Source organism: Haliaeetus albicilla, chromosome 28, assembly GCF_947461875.1.
Source record: "Haliaeetus albicilla chromosome 28, bHalAlb1.1, whole genome shotgun sequence".
Lineage (NCBI taxonomy): Eukaryota > Metazoa > Chordata > Aves > Accipitriformes > Accipitridae > Haliaeetus > Haliaeetus albicilla.
In genome coordinates this window covers 1027398-1043643 of record NC_091510.1, presented here as the reverse complement: position 1 = coordinate 1043643, position 16246 = coordinate 1027398, and the positions used below count along the sequence as shown (strand labels likewise).

The 16246-nt window shown below is 54.9% G+C and overlaps 7 protein-coding genes across 7 annotated transcripts; 3 read left to right on the top strand and 4 right to left on the bottom strand.

Moving 5' to 3' along the window:
• Nucleotides 1-34: 34 nt before the first annotated feature.
• On the bottom strand, nt 35-710 carry LOC138682437 (histone H2A-IV). The gene has a single exon (XM_069773258.1). The coding sequence runs from the start codon at nt 566-568 to the stop codon at nt 179-181; it is 390 nt and encodes a 129-aa protein (XP_069629359.1). The 5' UTR covers nt 569-710; the 3' UTR covers nt 35-178.
• Nucleotides 711-789: 79 nt separating this feature from the next.
• On the top strand, nt 790-1397 carry LOC138682441 (histone H2B 5). The gene has a single exon (XM_069773262.1). It carries the CDS (start codon nt 925-927, stop codon nt 1303-1305), a length of 381 nt encoding a protein of 126 aa, XP_069629363.1. The 5' UTR covers nt 790-924; the 3' UTR covers nt 1306-1397.
• Nucleotides 1398-2836: 1439 nt separating this feature from the next.
• On the top strand, nt 2837-3426 carry LOC138682434 (histone H3). Its single transcript, XM_069773251.1, has one exon. It carries the CDS (start codon nt 2895-2897, stop codon nt 3303-3305), a length of 411 nt encoding a protein of 136 aa, XP_069629352.1. The 5' UTR covers nt 2837-2894; the 3' UTR covers nt 3306-3426.
• A 203-nt stretch (nt 3427-3629) lies between these two features.
• Nucleotides 3630-4207, bottom strand: LOC138682423 (histone H3). The gene has a single exon (XM_069773238.1). It carries the CDS (start codon nt 4149-4151, stop codon nt 3741-3743), a length of 411 nt encoding a protein of 136 aa, XP_069629339.1. The 5' UTR covers nt 4152-4207; the 3' UTR covers nt 3630-3740.
• A 1434-nt stretch (nt 4208-5641) lies between these two features.
• On the bottom strand, nt 5642-6160 carry LOC138682425 (histone H2B 5). Its single transcript, XM_069773241.1, has one exon. It carries the CDS (start codon nt 6112-6114, stop codon nt 5734-5736), a length of 381 nt encoding a protein of 126 aa, XP_069629342.1. The 5' UTR covers nt 6115-6160; the 3' UTR covers nt 5642-5733.
• A 239-nt stretch (nt 6161-6399) lies between these two features.
• On the top strand, nt 6400-6909 carry LOC138682424 (histone H2A-IV). Its single transcript, XM_069773240.1, has one exon. The coding sequence runs from the start codon at nt 6439-6441 to the stop codon at nt 6826-6828; it is 390 nt and encodes a 129-aa protein (XP_069629341.1). The 5' UTR covers nt 6400-6438; the 3' UTR covers nt 6829-6909.
• Nucleotides 6910-7397: 488 nt separating this feature from the next.
• Nucleotides 7398-8075, bottom strand: LOC138682422 (histone H1.10-like). Its single transcript, XM_069773237.1, has one exon. It carries the CDS (start codon nt 8067-8069, stop codon nt 7407-7409), a length of 663 nt encoding a protein of 220 aa, XP_069629338.1. The 5' UTR covers nt 8070-8075; the 3' UTR covers nt 7398-7406.
• Between the last annotated feature and the right edge of the window lie 8171 nt (nt 8076-16246).

Here is a 16246-nt window from a genome sequence, read left to right as displayed (position 1 = left end):
TATAGTCATACAAATTTGGCTTTTCTATTTTCAGTAAGGAAGACGAGAATATTAAGTGTTCCCAAGTGTTTCTAAGTACATTTAAAGCAATTTAGCTCTTCAATGATCTAGTGGGTGGCTCTGAAAAGAGCCTTTGGGTTTCTGTGTGAAAAGCTTCCCGGGCGGTGTTCTTCGGCGCTTACTTGGCTTTAGCCTTGTGGCTGTCGGTCTTCTTGGGCAGCAGCACGGCCTGGATGTTGGGCAGCACCCCGCCCTGCGCGATGGTCACCTTGCCCAGCAGCTTGTTGAGCTCCTCATCGTTGCGGATGGCCAGCTGCAGGTGCCGGGGGATGATGCGCGTCTTCTTGTTGTCGCGGGCCGCGTTGCCCGCCAGCTCCAGGATCTCGGCCGTCAGGTACTCCAGCACGGCCGCCAGGTACACCGGGGCGCCGGCGCCCACCCGCTCCGCGTAGTTGCCCTTGCGCAGCAGCCGGTGCACGCGGCCCACGGGGAACTGCAGCCCGGCCCGCGACGAGCGCGACTTGGCCTTGGCCCGCGCCTTCCCGCCCTGCTTCCCGCGGCCGGACATCGCAGCAACTCACGCAAACGGAGACCGAAACACCTCGCACGAACAGCGACCTGCTCCCCGCCACCCCCGCCCGCCCGCTTATATACCGCCTAGGCGGAGCGGCGGCGCCGTCGCTGATAGGCTGGGAGGGAGGCGTTGTACCGGCAACCAATGGGAATGCGAATCGAGAGGTGTCCAATAGCGCAGCTTAGTGCGGCGTGACGACACGAAGCAGAACTTCCAACCAATGGCGATGCGCGGCTGTTGAGCCGCCGCTTTACCCAGCGCCGCTATAAAAGAGCTGCCGCGGGAGGCGGCGTTACCCGCTGCTTCGATCCTGGCGGTAGTTGGTGAGTGAGCGCCGCGCCTTTGCTGCCATGCCCGAGCCGGCCAAGTCCGCCCCCGCGCCCAAGAAGGGCTCCAAGAAAGCCGTCACCAAGACGCAGAAGAAGGGTGATAAGAAACGGCGCAAGAGCCGCAAGGAGAGCTACTCGATCTACGTGTACAAGGTGCTGAAGCAGGTGCACCCCGACACGGGCATCTCGTCCAAGGCCATGGGCATCATGAACTCCTTCGTCAACGACATCTTCGAGCGCATCGCCGGCGAGGCCTCGCGCCTGGCGCACTACAACAAGCGCTCCACCATCACCTCGCGGGAGATCCAGACGGCCGTGCGGCTCCTGCTGCCCGGCGAGCTGGCCAAGCACGCCGTCTCCGAGGGCACCAAGGCCGTCACCAAGTACACCAGCTCCAAATAAGCTCTCTGTGCACTCTGTGCCAGAGCTGCTCGACCCAAAGGCTCTTTTAAGAGCCACCCATCTTTTCAGTAAAAGAGCTGATGCTGTGGTGATTTGTTCTTGGCTGTCTCAGGGATGAGAGATATAACGGTGTGGAAGCGCTGCCGGTTGTAAGGAACCGAGCGTATGTGCCTGTTTGCCGTAATCGCAGTGTTCTACGTGTGTTTCTCGGTGGAGCAGAGAACACTCACGAGTCTCTGAAAACACCCCGGGAGCCCGTTTCACTTTCGCGTCCGGGTTGGGGGCGGTTGAGCAGTGAAACGGACGAGGTAGGTGTTCTCTTTAAGTGCCCGAATCAAGCGTGTTCTGGATAGGCAGTGCTTGCTCTTTTTCCCTGTGAGGCACTCTAAGGGAACAGGGATACATCGAAAGCACAGACGGATCAAGATGACTGTATGCTTTCTTTTTTTTTCTTTTTATTCCCCGCAACAAAAAGCTTCAGGCTGGACCTGCACCCCGCACCCCCCCGACACACACCCCGTTTAGCGTTCTCGCGGTCGACCGGGGGAAGCAAACCGGAGCGCTGCACGGCGTTCTCGCCCCCGAACGGCGCAGCCCCGCCTGTGGCCCCGAGCGCGGTGTCCCCCGTCCCCCCCCCCCCCCCCCCGCGCCCTTCCCCGGATCTCGCCCGCTTCTCCCTCCGCCGCCCTGTTCCGCCGCGCCCCGTAAGTCCGGCGGCCCGCGGGGGCAGCGGGCGGGCGGGCGGGAGGACCCGGCGCCACCGCCTCCGCCGGGCTCGGTCCGACCTGAGTGAGGACTGCACGGCGCTGCCCAGCGGGCGGGCCTGGCGCGGCGCGGCGCGGCTCCCGAGAGGGCGGTGATTGGTCGCGGCGGCGCTCGCCGCTCGGAGCCCGTCCTCGCTTCACCAAGGCGCGCTCCCCCGGAGAGAGCCGGCCGCCCTTAAGACGGGGCGGGGGAGCAGCCAGGGGACGTTCGCCTCACGCCAAACGCCGGCAGTGCCCTGCAGCGTTCCTGCCGCAGCTCTGCACCGCACGCGGTTACCGAGTGGCAGGACAGGGCGAGCGCTCGGGGGAGAAGGAGGCTGCCGTGCGGAGGAGCCTTTGGCAGCGGTCCCCATGCCGGGGGAACGGGGCGGGGGGGGGCGTGAGTGGGAGCGCGTCGGGAAGAGGCCGAGTCCGAGGCACGGGCGGCGGGGCCCTGCTACACCGGTCACTGCGGTGGTTCCTGCCACCTCCCCGCCTCGCAAACCGCTCGCTGCTCGTGGGGACGGTCCGCGCATATCTGCTCAGGCAGCGAGGGAGCCGGCGCTCCAGCGTTTTCTGGGGGGCCGGAAAAGAGCAAGGGGCCGGGCCGGGGCAGGCCGTGGCGAGAGGGGCAAGGACAGGCGGGTTCGGCGGAGGGGTCGGGCCGGGAAAAGGGCGGGTTTCCCGCCGTCGGGGGCCGGCTTGTCGCATGCTCGCGTCGCCCAATGGCAGCCGGCCTCGCGCGGACGGCCAATCGGCAGGGAGCTTCGGCTATAAATACCGCCGCCGCCGGCGGCACGGTGCGGAGTCCGGCGGGCGAGAGCGCGTGACGTTGAGTGCGGAGCCATGGCGCGTACGAAGCAGACGGCGCGTAAGTCGACGGGCGGGAAGGCGCCCCGCAAGCAGCTGGCCACCAAGGCGGCCCGCAAGAGCGCGCCGGCCACGGGCGGCGTGAAGAAGCCGCACCGCTACCGGCCCGGCACGGTGGCGCTGCGCGAGATCCGGCGCTACCAGAAGTCGACGGAGCTGCTGATCCGCAAGCTGCCCTTCCAGCGCCTGGTGCGGGAGATCGCGCAGGACTTCAAGACCGACCTGCGCTTCCAGAGCTCGGCCGTGATGGCGCTGCAGGAGGCGAGCGAGGCCTACCTGGTGGGGCTCTTCGAGGACACCAACCTCTGCGCCATCCACGCCAAGCGCGTCACCATCATGCCCAAGGACATCCAGCTGGCCCGCCGCATCCGCGGCGAGCGCGCCTGAGCCTCCCGCCACAGCCCCTCCCCGGTTCCAGCAGGCACCGAGGCAGCCTATGCAGACCCAAAGGCTCTTTTAAGAGCCACTACACGCACAATAAAGGAGCTGTTAATGCTCTTGGTTTTTAAATCAAAATAGTCTAATTATTTTCATTGTCATCATTATTCTGTCTCTTTTAGTGTAATAATGAACTAAAAAGTAGTAATGGTGTACTGTTTTCCAAATTGCAGAGGGATTTAAATTCGCTTTCAATGAAATTTCGACAGGGGTTTGAAGCTGAAAATTCGGCCGCGTTTTGGTAATAATGTATTTACACTGAGGATACACACGAAGTGCTAACAGCTCTTTTATTGTGGACGTAGTGGCTCTTAAAAGAGCCTTTGGGTCTGCGTAGGCTGCTTCGGTGCCTGCTGGAACCGGGGAGGGGCTGCGGCGGGAGGCTCAGGCGCGCTCGCCGCGGATGCGGCGGGCCAGCTGGATGTCCTTGGGCATGATGGTGACGCGCTTGGCGTGGATGGCGCAGAGGTTGGTGTCCTCGAAGAGCCCCACCAGGTAGGCCTCGCTCGCCTCCTGCAGCGCCATCACGGCCGAGCTCTGGAAGCGCAGGTCGGTCTTGAAGTCCTGCGCGATCTCCCGCACCAGGCGCTGGAAGGGCAGCTTGCGGATCAGCAGCTCCGTCGACTTCTGGTAGCGCCGGATCTCGCGCAGCGCCACCGTGCCGGGCCGGTAGCGGTGCGGCTTCTTCACGCCGCCCGTGGCCGGCGCGCTCTTGCGGGCCGCCTTGGTGGCCAGCTGCTTGCGGGGCGCCTTCCCGCCCGTCGACTTACGCGCCGTCTGCTTCGTACGCGCCATGGCTCCGCACTCAACGTCACGCGCTCTCGCCCGCCGGACTCCGCACCGTGCCGCCGGCGGCGGCGGTATTTATAGCCGAAGCTCCCTGCCGATTGGCCGTCCGCGCGAGGCCGGCTGCCATTGGGCGACGCGAGCATGCGACAAGCCGGCCCCCGACGGCGGGAAACCCGCCCTTTTCCCGGCCCGACCCCTCCGCCGAACCCGCCTGTCCTTGCCCCTCTCGCCACGGCCTGCCCCGGCCCGGCCCCTTGCTCTTTTCCGGCCCCCCAGAAAACGCTGGAGCGCCGGCTCCCTCGCTGCCTGAGCAGATATGCGCGGACCGTCCCCACGAGCAGCGAGCGGTTTGCGAGGCGGGGAGGTGGCAGGAACCACCGCAGTGACCGGTGTAGCAGGGCCCCGCCGCCCGTGCCTCGGACTCGGCCTCTTCCCGACGCGCTCCCACTCACGCCCCCCCCCGCCCCGTTCCCCCGGCATGGGGACCGCTGCCAAAGGCTCCTCCGCACGGCAGCCTCCTTCTCCCCCGAGCGCTCGCCCTGTCCTGCCACTCGGTAACCGCGTGCGGTGCAGAGCTGCGGCAGGAACGCTGCAGGGCACTGCCGGCGTTTGGCGTGAGGCGAACGTCCCCTGGCTGCTCCCCCGCCCCGTCTTAAGGGCGGCCGGCTCTCTCCGGGGGAGCGCGCCTTGGTGAAGCGAGGACGGGCTCCGAGCGGCGAGCGCCGCCGCGACCAATCACCGCCCTCTCGGGAGCCGCGCCGCGCCGCGCCAGGCCCGCCCGCTGGGCAGCGCCGTGCAGTCCTCACTCAGGTCGGACCGAGCCCGGCGGAGGCGGTGGCGCCGGGTCCTCCCGCCCGCCGCCCCCGCGGGCCGCCGGACTTACGGGGCGCGGCGGAACAGGGCGGCGGAGGGAGAAGCGGGCGAGATCCGGGGAAGGGCGCGGGGGGGGGGGGGGGGGGGACGGGGGACACCGCGCTCGGGGCCACAGGCGGGGCTGCGCCGTTCGGGGGCGAGAACGCCGTGCAGCGCTCCGGTTTGCTTCCCCCGGTCGACCGCGAGAACGCTAAACGGGGTGTGTGTCGGGGGGGTGCGGGGTGCAGGTCCAGCCTGAAGCTTTTTGTTGCGGGGAATAAAAAGAAAAAAAAAGAAAGCATACAGTCATCTTGATCCGTCTGTGCTTTCGATGTATCCCTGTTCCCTTAGAGTGCCTCACAGGGAAAAAGAGCAAGCACTGCCTATCCAGAACACGCTTGATTCGGGCACTTAAAGAGAACACCTACCTCGTCCGTTTCACTGCTCAACCGCCCCCAACCCGGACGCGAAAGTGAAACGGGCTCCCGGGGTGTTTTCAGAGACTCGTGAGTGTTCTCTGCTCCACCGAGAAACACACGTAGAACACTGCGATTACGGCAAACAGGCACATACGCTCGGTTCCTTACAACCGGCAGCGCTTCCACACCGTTATATCTCTCATCCCTGAGACAGCTAAGAACAAATCACCACAGCATCAGCTCTTTTACTGAAAAGATGGGTGGCTCTTAAAAGAGCCTTTGGGTCGAGCAGCTCTGGCACAGAGTGCACAGAGAGCTTATTTGGAGCTGGTGTACTTGGTGACGGCCTTGGTGCCCTCGGAGACGGCGTGCTTGGCCAGCTCGCCGGGCAGCAGGAGCCGCACGGCCGTCTGGATCTCCCGCGAGGTGATGGTGGAGCGCTTGTTGTAGTGCGCCAGGCGCGAGGCCTCGCCGGCGATGCGCTCGAAGATGTCGTTGACGAAGGAGTTCATGATGCCCATGGCCTTGGACGAGATACCCGTGTCGGGGTGCACCTGCTTCAGCACCTTGTACACGTAGATCGAGTAGCTCTCCTTGCGGCTCTTGCGCCGTTTCTTATCACCCTTCTTCTGCGTCTTGGTGACGGCTTTCTTGGAGCCCTTCTTGGGCGCGGGGGCGGACTTGGCCGGCTCGGGCATTACAATCAATTTTTCACTACGTCTCTACTACAAAAAAAAAAGATCGTAGAGTGAAAGTCAGCGTGAGCGCCCTCCTTTTATAGCAACTGTATGCAAATTACGGGTTCTTCTAGCCTTAGTTTTTATTGGCCGAGGGAGTATTTAGTCATAGGTCTCCGAAGTTCATCGCCATTGGTTAGAATTCAATCCGACCTCCCATTGGCTGTTTTCGCATTGTCGCCGTCTCAGCCTATCGAAACTCGCTCCTTTCGCTGAGAGGGGATATAAGGGCGAGTCGCGGGGCTGTTTTTATTTCCGTACGGCTCTTGGTGCTGAGTTGCTGCGATGTCCGGCCGCGGGAAGCAGGGCGGGAAGGCGCGGGCCAAGGCCAAGTCGCGCTCGTCGCGGGCCGGGCTGCAGTTCCCCGTGGGCCGCGTGCACCGGCTGCTGCGCAAGGGCAACTACGCGGAGCGGGTGGGCGCCGGCGCCCCGGTGTACCTGGCGGCCGTGCTGGAGTACCTGACGGCCGAGATCCTGGAGCTGGCGGGCAACGCGGCCCGCGACAACAAGAAGACGCGCATCATCCCCCGGCACCTGCAGCTGGCCATCCGCAACGACGAGGAGCTCAACAAGCTGCTGGGCAAGGTGACCATCGCGCAGGGCGGGGTGCTGCCCAACATCCAGGCCGTGCTGCTGCCCAAGAAGACCGACAGCCACAAGGCTAAAGCCAAGTAAGCGCTGAAGAACACCGCCCGGGAACCTTTTCCCACAGAAACCCAAAGGCTCTTTTCAGAGCCACCAACAAATTCAGTAAAAGAGCTTGAACTTCATTAAATTCAAAGAGTCGCAAAAAGCCGCCGCACGTTTCGAAACGGCTGCGGCTAAACATCCGCATCAGCTGCGGGGTCCCAGGCTGTGCACACCCCCACACACACCAGCACTCCCCCCGACCCCGCACCGCTTCCCTACCCCGTCCCGGGGGCGGGGCGGTGCTCACGGGGCTCCCCCGAAGCCGCCCGGCCCTTCCGCAGCCGCAGCCAATCCCCGCGCCGTGCGGGCTTTCCAAAGCCGCCAGCGCGCTGCGCTGCTCTCCCCGGCTCAGCGGAAAGGAGCTTTGAAAGCCGCCCTGAGATTCGCTGCTCTGCCTGTCGCTAAACTGACACCAAGCGCCTTCACCAGTGCACTACCATTCCCCGAACACCTCCCTAACCGGCTGGTAGCTACAGCGTTTCAGCCCTTTTTGAGAAAATTTGGGTGGCTCTTAAAAGAGCCGTTGGTGTAAGAGCGGAGCAAGAGATTTCTTCCACGGGGGCTTACTTCTTCTTGGGCGCCGCCTTCTTCGCCTTAGCCGCTTTGGGCTTGGCCGCCTTGGGCTTGGCTGCTTTGGGCTTCACCGCCTTCGCCTTGGCCGGGCTCTTCGCCGCTGCAGCCGCTTTTTTGGGCTTGGCACCCTTGGTCGCCTTCTTGGGGCTCTTGGCCGCTTTCTTGGCCGCGGTGACCGCCGGCTTCTTCGCTTTCTTGGGGCTCTTCTTCGCTGTCACCGCTTTCTTGGGCTTCTTGGCGGCGCCGGCGGGCTTCTTGGCTGCCGGCTTCTTGGGCTTGGCGGCGGCTGCCCGCTTCTTGGGCGCTTTTTCTTTTACTTCACCGGGTTTCTTACTAAGGCGAAAAGACCCAGACGCACCAATACCCTTAGTCTGCACCAAGGTACCCTTGCTGACCAAGCTCTTGAGCCCCAGCTTGATGCGGCTGTTGTTCTTCTCCACGTCGTAGCCGCCGGCGGCCAGCGCCTTCTTCAGCGCGGCGAGCGAGAGCCCCTTGCGCTCCTTGGAAGCGGACACGGCCTTGGTGATCAGCTCGGTAACGCTGGGGCCCGCCGGCTTGCGGGCTTTGGAACCGCCCGCCGCCTTCTTGGGCTTCTTGGCGGCGGGGGCCGGGGCGGCGGCAGCGGGCGCGGCGGCGGGCGCGGTCTCTGCCATGACGGCGGCGCGGGCAGCACTGGGTAGCGGCGGCGGCGGCGCCCCTATTTATAGGAGCGCGGCGGGCGCTGATTGGTGCCGCCCGCCCCGCCCCGCCCCGCCGCCGGCCGGCGCCCCGCGCTCCGGCTTGTGTTTCTTCGGGGATAATAAACGGTTTTTTTTCTATTTTTTCTGTCACCAAGTTGCCCCTTTCCTACATGTAAGAGGCCGTGGAAGTGCCTATTTTCGCCCGTCGGTGTCCTGTCGCGAAAAGAGTGGGGTTTGGGTAGGGAGGGGACCATAAATCCCGAGTCCTGGAACCGAACGGAGCTTGAGAGCGCGAAAGTTTTGTTTTTCTTTGTAAATTAGAAATTCTCCTTCAAAGTTAACGAGAGACAGGAAAGCCAGTGTTAATCTTCAGAAGGTCTTTGTCACATTAGCGAATAAAGTGAACAGTTAGAGTGTCATTCTTTAAAATATAATGGTTTCAAAGAGAGTGAGGTAGCACAAACTCCCACAAGCCGTGCCTCCGCTTCTCTTACCGAGATTTTTACCTCTGGCTACAGCGGAACACTCAGCGAGGGATTTTTTTTGACCCGTGCTTCCAAAGCTAAAGTTTCCAGAGGCTGTGCGTGAAATAATAGACAGCGTATACTTTATTTACGTGAGAATGGGCTACTTTCTCTGCAACTCTTTGCTGCTGTTACCATAGCAAAATGCTCTCTAATGTTAATGCAATAAATTGGGACACGAAGACCAAAGATGAAGAGGTCTGTGTCAAATCACTGAGCTTCATGTAAGTCTCTGGCATACAGAAACAGACCACACTCTAAATAAAGCACACAGTGTTGTTTCTGTAAAATCTGTTGGTATGATTCAGTTACACGGGGAAAAAAAATGGCAGAGATTGAGTCTGCAAGAGATGTGAAAGCACCACTTTATTCATATTTTGCTGCCAAGCTAGGAAGAAAAATTGCAGGTTTTGCTCACTGCTCTTTTTCCAGGTTACAGATCAAGTCACAGCAGCTTCTGTACATAAAATCTTCAGCTGCAGCACAAAGTGATTTTTCACAACATGGTGACTACTCTATTAGCATGCAGACGTCCTTATCAGCTAAAATGTTGTATATATTTTCGTGTCTCTGGCAGGAGCTCCTAATTCATTTACTTTGAAGTTTAATGGCCATCAGCCAGTTTAGCACCATCATATTGCTGCATTTGTACCTGATGTATACAAACTGCACTTGCACTGTTTACATATGACGCTGACCAGATGATCAACTTCACTATTTCAACGAAACACAAGATCTGTGAGTGGAAAAATATCACTTCACTCCTCTTTCTGATTCCACTACAGGGAAGGCAAATGAACTTCTTGAAGATTTTGGGTGACCCTTCATCTTCAATTAATTCACAAAGTCCCATTCTTTAAAACTTCATATAGGCAGTTTGACCTTTCCTCGTATATTTATGGTTAAAAGGACTTCAGGAAAATAAACATATTTTTCTCTCCCACTTATGTTTCCTTTCTAACTTTTCCTCATTATTGAGGTCTTCTAGCTGAGGAGTTATCCCTGAGACAGGGAAGGTAAATAAGATGGCAAATTCAGCAAATCTGGGTCTGGGCTTTCAAAGTTGTGTTGGAAGTGGGCTGGTTTATAGAGCAATGTTCACTGGGAATTCTACGAAGGCAAGAGAACTTGACTGTAACACATTTACTTCATATAGTAATAGGGGGCATAAAGAATTGAATAGTGAAATTATTAATGTCTCCTAATGTTTCATGAAATCAGGTGGATGACTGTATGTCTGCTCCATCCCACCTAGGTCTGGTAAAAGCCCTGATGTCCTTTAAAAACTAAACTTGTTACAGTGTCTGTAAGCTGAATCTTTTTATACTCACCAATTCTTTTCACATTACCAATGCCAAAACTGGGGCAATGCCAATACTGGGGTTGGGACAGAAGCCTTTCTACCTCACAATAAAACGATTTCCCCCATTTTCTGCAACTCTTATTTTGCAAGAGTAATAATGCAGCACAATAGCACATTTTCCTCTAGTCTGTAATTTGATATTTTCAAGACTGTTTCCTTACACACACACAGTCAGATGGAATACAGCTGTATGTCTAAATCTTGTATAGCAGTGATAACTACAACACCAACCGTCTCCTGAGGAAAAGCCTCTCAACATGTGCCAGAGCAGCACTGTAGCGCATTGTTGTAGTCCTTGTCTTACTCCTCTTTTGAGGCTGTCAATCTCCATCAAATGTTAAATGGCCCTGAAGCTGGTTTTTGTAATTATTTTAAATGTTTCTATTTATTTGATTTCCCACTTATGTGTTTACTCCATTATTGCCTTCCCTTATTGTTAAGAAGACAATATAGTCTCATGACCATGTCACAAGCAGTCAAGCCATGTGTATTAGGGGGAGGATGCAGAAGTACCAGAAAAAAATCAAGGCATAGGAGGAGAGCTGAAGAGTGTCACCTCATTCAGTAGTGAATACACAAGGACAATTTGCCCTCCTCCCCCAAATACTACTATTCCTTGTGTGATTAGCAGCACGAAAAGCCTGAAGTTATGCCCCAGAAGTCATTATTGTAGTCATGATCAGGCTTAATTAGGATACATGGAAGTAGTACACATTTCCCTGCAACGCAGACACAGAAAGGGAGCAGATAGGGAGGACACTTGCTGGGAGAGATTCTCCCTCCCTCTTATGCATTTGCCATCACAATTACAGCAAGTTTTGCTGCCTCACCTTAGACGAGGAGACCCGCAAGAACAACAGGACCTCAGTGGTATTCCACGTTGCCCGTCTCTACATGGTCTGTCAGAATGAACAGAGATATCTGATAGAGTAACAAAGATTTGCCAGCAAATCCTACAGAACATTTTTTACTGGTGCTACCAATGTGAGCCAGCTCAGACTGCAGGGCTAGATCTGAAAGCCTCTATAGAGCACTTCGCAGCCAGCATGAAAAAGTATAGATTATTATAACCAGTAATATATGCCCACTAACTTGAAAAAATACATAGTAATCCAAACTAAACTTAATGCCTGCAAGACAACAGCAATTTTTGCAAGATTAAGGTAATTCTCCATTTATTGCATGTCCCTTTTGCGATACTTAACCTGTCACTAGGTGACAAAGCATAGTGGCCACCATAGATGACATTATAAGTCCTAGGAAAAGCACCTTACAGAGATTCAGTGTTCAGCTGTTTGTACATATACTGAGGATAATTCTTCCTGAACTGTTTGCTCCTTTTCCTCCCCTTCCTTCTGACTTTTCCACAGGAGTATCTAACTGCACTGCAGTTATTCATTTCACATTGCCACACCTTTCCCAAACGCGTAAAGCCCATCCCCATTTTGGAGGTGGAAGAACTGAGAGTCACTTCTCCACATTTCTTAAAAATGTAGTTACTTGGATCCTCCAATTTTTGTCTGGTTCATGTTTTCCACCCTCCTCCTGCTGAGGCCCAGCTATATATGTTAATTCTCATCATTTCCTGTCAGCAGAAAAATGGTTCAGAGATGATTCATCTAATTTTGCAGGGGAAGAAACAAAACCTGTTCAAAATGCAATGAATTTGCCTGCTCATTTTAACTTTTAATTTGTCACAAACCTCGTCTCTCTCCCGCACGCACACAGGCCAGGCCAGGACGTCGGTCTGCAGGTGGGGTCAGGATCAGGCCCGGTGAGAGGCTCTGGGGTCAGACACAGCCCCAGTCCCAGTCCCGGGCACTGGGCACCTCCCCGGTGCAGTGGGGCCGCGGCCGGGCAGGGCTGTGGGGAGCTGGAGACTGGCGCTGCTGCGGCACGGCGGCTCCGAGGGGCTGAAGGGGTGCTGGGACCCAGGCAGGGTGCGGGGAGCCCCAGGAGGTGCTGGGCAGGGACAGGCAGGGCTGGTGGTGCCCTGGTAGGAGCCCTTCTTGGTGGAGCAGGGGCTACAAAAGGCTCTCAAAGCTGCTGCTTCAGCACCCCTCTGGATCCAGACAATAAAGAGCAATTTCGGCCAAGTCGCATGCAAATGTTTAAGCACAGTCCCAGTAGGCAGGCAAGTAGATTTCCGTCATAACAAAACTCTGCTGCCACTTGCGCTTGACATCGGATGTAGTCGCCAGCTCTGGGTTCAAGACAGCTGAGAACAACAGTTCCTGCACCTCAGTTTAGCGATCCCCAACTCTTTTGTCATCAAACACATCAAAATGTGGGAATGGCTTGGCTGACCTTGTATAGGGCCCACAGTGACCAGTCAGTTGGATCCAAGCCACCCTTCCACCTTCATTTCATTGACCCTCACAGGGAAACATCTCGAGACGTTTTGGACTAGCAGTAGCCAGCTTCAGTTGCCAAACTGTCCTTCTAGATAACAGCGTTTCCATCCCCTCCAGCTCTGTCACAAAACCCAAAAGGGGCCAGTAGAAAAAGCTGTTTGTTCCACCTTGTAGCTGCTATCTGGAGAAAATGCTGACCCACAGTTTTGGTCTGGATGACAATGTACAAGTCTCCCTACTAACCGTTGGTTGGAACTCCCATCCTTGCCCATGCCACTCTGAACCATGACACGCATCGCAGGGGTGCCTTGGCCAGTTTTGTTTCTTCTAAGGCAGCTGGTCTCAAACTTTGGGCTGGTGTGCAGCCCTTGGGGCTCACTTGCTCCCCGTTGGTGCCCACCCTGGGCAAGGAAAGGACGACTGCCTTTACTTACTATCAGCAGCTAAGCATATTAGCTGTTCTGTGATTAATCTAGACACTTACGAGCTGCCTTTTGGACCTGTTTCACTTCTAGAGTGCTGTGACCCACGGTTTGGGAAAAGACCTGCTTGAGAAGAGCTCTCACTGCATTTAGGCACCTCCTCAGCCTCCGTGGAAAGATCCTGCATTACTAGCTTTGTTCCTCCTTTCCTAACTGAGAGCTTTAACTCTTCTCACTTCCCTCCTTCCACCACCAGTGACCCACAGTGCCCAAATACCACCTGCAACACCCTCACTTTCTGCAGAGAAGCCAGGGACATGAGCTGCCACCTCACAAAAACAAGCCCACAGTGGCTCAGCGCAGGTGGGCAAACGTCCTGGGGGAGAAGAGATTGGCCCCTCTGCCTGTGTTGCTGAAGGGCACGACTGCAGACGTTCCCTGCACTTTTCCTAGAGGACGCTGGGATGCAGAGTCTGCAAAGGAAAGGAGCAGTTTGGCACAGATGTCCAGCAGCTGAAGCGCTGCCCTGAGCTAAGCACAAAAATAGCTGCTGGCATCACTGCACCTGTGAAAACAGGGAAGCTGCGTGGAGCTGGGCAAGCAGACGTCTTCAGAGAAGAGCTGGAGGAGGAGGAATACTTCTGGTGGGCTGTTTTGCCACCTTCTTTCTGAGCATATGTAAGGTGTGTTATGTAAAGTGCTTAGTTTTGGGACCGTGAATACACCCATGTCTCTTGTTCCTTTTCCACTAGACTCGTCTGGTAGTTTTGAACTGATGAACAGCTTCTAAGAGGTTTTTAAAAATTACCTGCATGGAGCAATATTCTTTTCTTATTGCTGGCATGTATTCAAATGAGAATTCCTATGACAGCTGTCCCATCACTTCCATATTCAGGAAAAAAATGAAATTCTGTCCCAGGGGCCTTACTAGGGAAAGATTCCTGTTGGCCTACTGATGCCTTTTCTTTTCCAAGAAATATAAAGAAAAGAATGCTGTGGCCTTGAAGGCTAAATTAGTATTCCTCACATCAAGCTGTCTAGAATCAGAAGTATGATATACACTTAAAATGGGGAAAGTCTCACCCTCCAGTCTTGAAGAGGCCAGAACAGGGGAATTTAAAATCATGGCCTGATCGGTATTACAAAAGCTGTGCTAGGTCCCTGGGTAGCCTCAGGGAGCAAACACTCATCTGGAACTGAGACCACCTACACTCACCATTTGGTTCTGCCCACGAGGCAATGAGCAAACCACCAGCTTCCTCCCTACCTCTGGTTCCCTGCACATCAGGTGATAACAGACACCTCCCAAGTTTGTTGAAATTGTTGCAGAAGAGCAAGAAAGCATGAGTTGTCTGTAGCTTCATGCTGGTAATCAGAGGTCCTGGATCCAAAGTGATGTGATTTTTGAGTATACTTCAGGAAATTCGTCAGCCACTGAATGCTTCCTGAAACATAAAACGTGGTGAGAAGTAGGCGGCCCAATTAGCAATGCCTACTTACAGTCTACTGTGCTAAGGAGGAAGAGACTCCTACTGAGGAAGAGATTTTTAGGGAAAGAGACTGCTTTTTGCTAGATTCCTTCATAACCACCCACCATGGGAAAACCTGCCTATAGAATGGCTAAAGAGGAAAATGTGTTTCAGATGCAATGCTTGGTCTGTACTAAAGCTGAAAAAAGGATGCTCATCTTCAGACACCTCTCTACAGAGGCACAAAATAGAACAACATATTTACTTTCTGAGCCCTAATCCAGCTCCCTGACTGCACTGTGTTCAAGCAAGGGCTGACAAAGAGAGGCCATACCCATCCCCTCTGCCCAGTTCCAGTTCTCCAAGCCTGCAGAGCTGCTTCAAGTGTGAAAACGTTTTTCTAGAGCTATACCGGTTCAGTACAAAATGTTGTCATCTGATCTGTACGGTCACTCGGTCTCTGATGTGCTGCAAATATGAAATAATTCCCAGCCTACAGGGGAGCCCTAGGATACTCCAAGAGATGTTAGTCTTGTGGATTTGGATTAAAATCTGATCTAGGTATCAAGAATGCAATTTGTCCTTAAAGGCAGAGTTCACAACCAGTTCTCCAGAGCAGGTCTGTCAAATTCAGAGTCTTGATTCAAGATGGACATAAAGGCCATCCCAACAGCCAAATACCTCCTGCCAAATACTGAGTTCAGTACGGATGCGAGCAGTGGTACCTGTATGAGCAATGTTTGGGAGGTATAGAAGGAAACCGTCCCCACAGTGCACAGCACCAGTCCAGGGAGGTCTGGGGTGTCTGGAGGTGGGGATGCTCCAGGCAAAGGCGTCCTTGCTCTCAGCAGCAGCAAATGGCAGACCAGTGACTGCCCTCCACACCACAGCTCTGCTGCCTCTCATGTTAACCTATTGCAAAGCTTCTCAGCTTGAATGATGCCTAGGACCACTAATAACAATTAAATGGCTCCAGTTTGAGTTATGGGATTTATGGGTCAAGGTTGCAAATTATCTTTTTTAATTATCCACCCCCTCAAGCTGCAAGAGCAAACATGGATTAAGATGATACTTAGTGGACATCAACATTACATTTATGTTGATATTTACTGAAACAAACAACTGCACCAGTGCTTTGGCCAGTCATATTGTCAGCAAACCACATCATCTCACTGTTCACCCCTTCTCCTACATCATTTAGGAACTTGTTAAAGAGCACAGACACTAGTGCAGAACCCTGCAGAACCCCCTGCTGACCTTCCTTCAGAAGTCCTATGATTTTTCCAACCTTCTGTCAACTATTCATGCTAGATTTGCCCTTTTATCCTGCTGCTGCTGACTTTTCTTTAAGGTCTTTGCAGAGGAGTTTTGTCAAAAGCCTTTGGTAATCCAGGCAGATCACATTAACCAGATCACTCTTCCCTACATACTAGTTGACCTCATCAAAAAAACTCCAAGATGTTTGTAAGGCAGGACCTCCCTTTGCATGCTGAAACTATGCTGACATTATTGAAAAGGCTGTATTTATCCAGGAAGCTGTTCTGACCCTCGTTATAGCTCCACCAGCATTTGCCACAGCCAGTAGGTTTATAGACTAAGAGTCCTATGGTCTGACAGGCTCTCAGGCAGGATTTTTGCTGCTGCTGTGACAGATGGAGGATTTAGTACTAGTTTTGAATTTTTAACTAGCTGATCTTCTAATCCGTTTTTGGACAGCTCAGTTATATTTTTATGCTTAATCTGCTACAGTTTATGTTCTTTTCTGTGCTCTTTACTCAGATATACCTGCAGCTTTTTGAATGATGCTTTCTCACTCTCAACCCTCCCTCCTGTTATCAGCGCCAGCATCTTTCCCTTTTTCAGGCCTTTCTGGGTGGGTGGTAGCCCTACCACTGTGTCCCCAGCACGGTCACCTCAGCCATCTCCACCAACCTGTGAGGATTTAATCCTCCCAGCTGTCCCTTTGAGCTTCATTTTAACAAGCTCAAAGTTTCCAAAGTGCCTACCATATCAGCAAA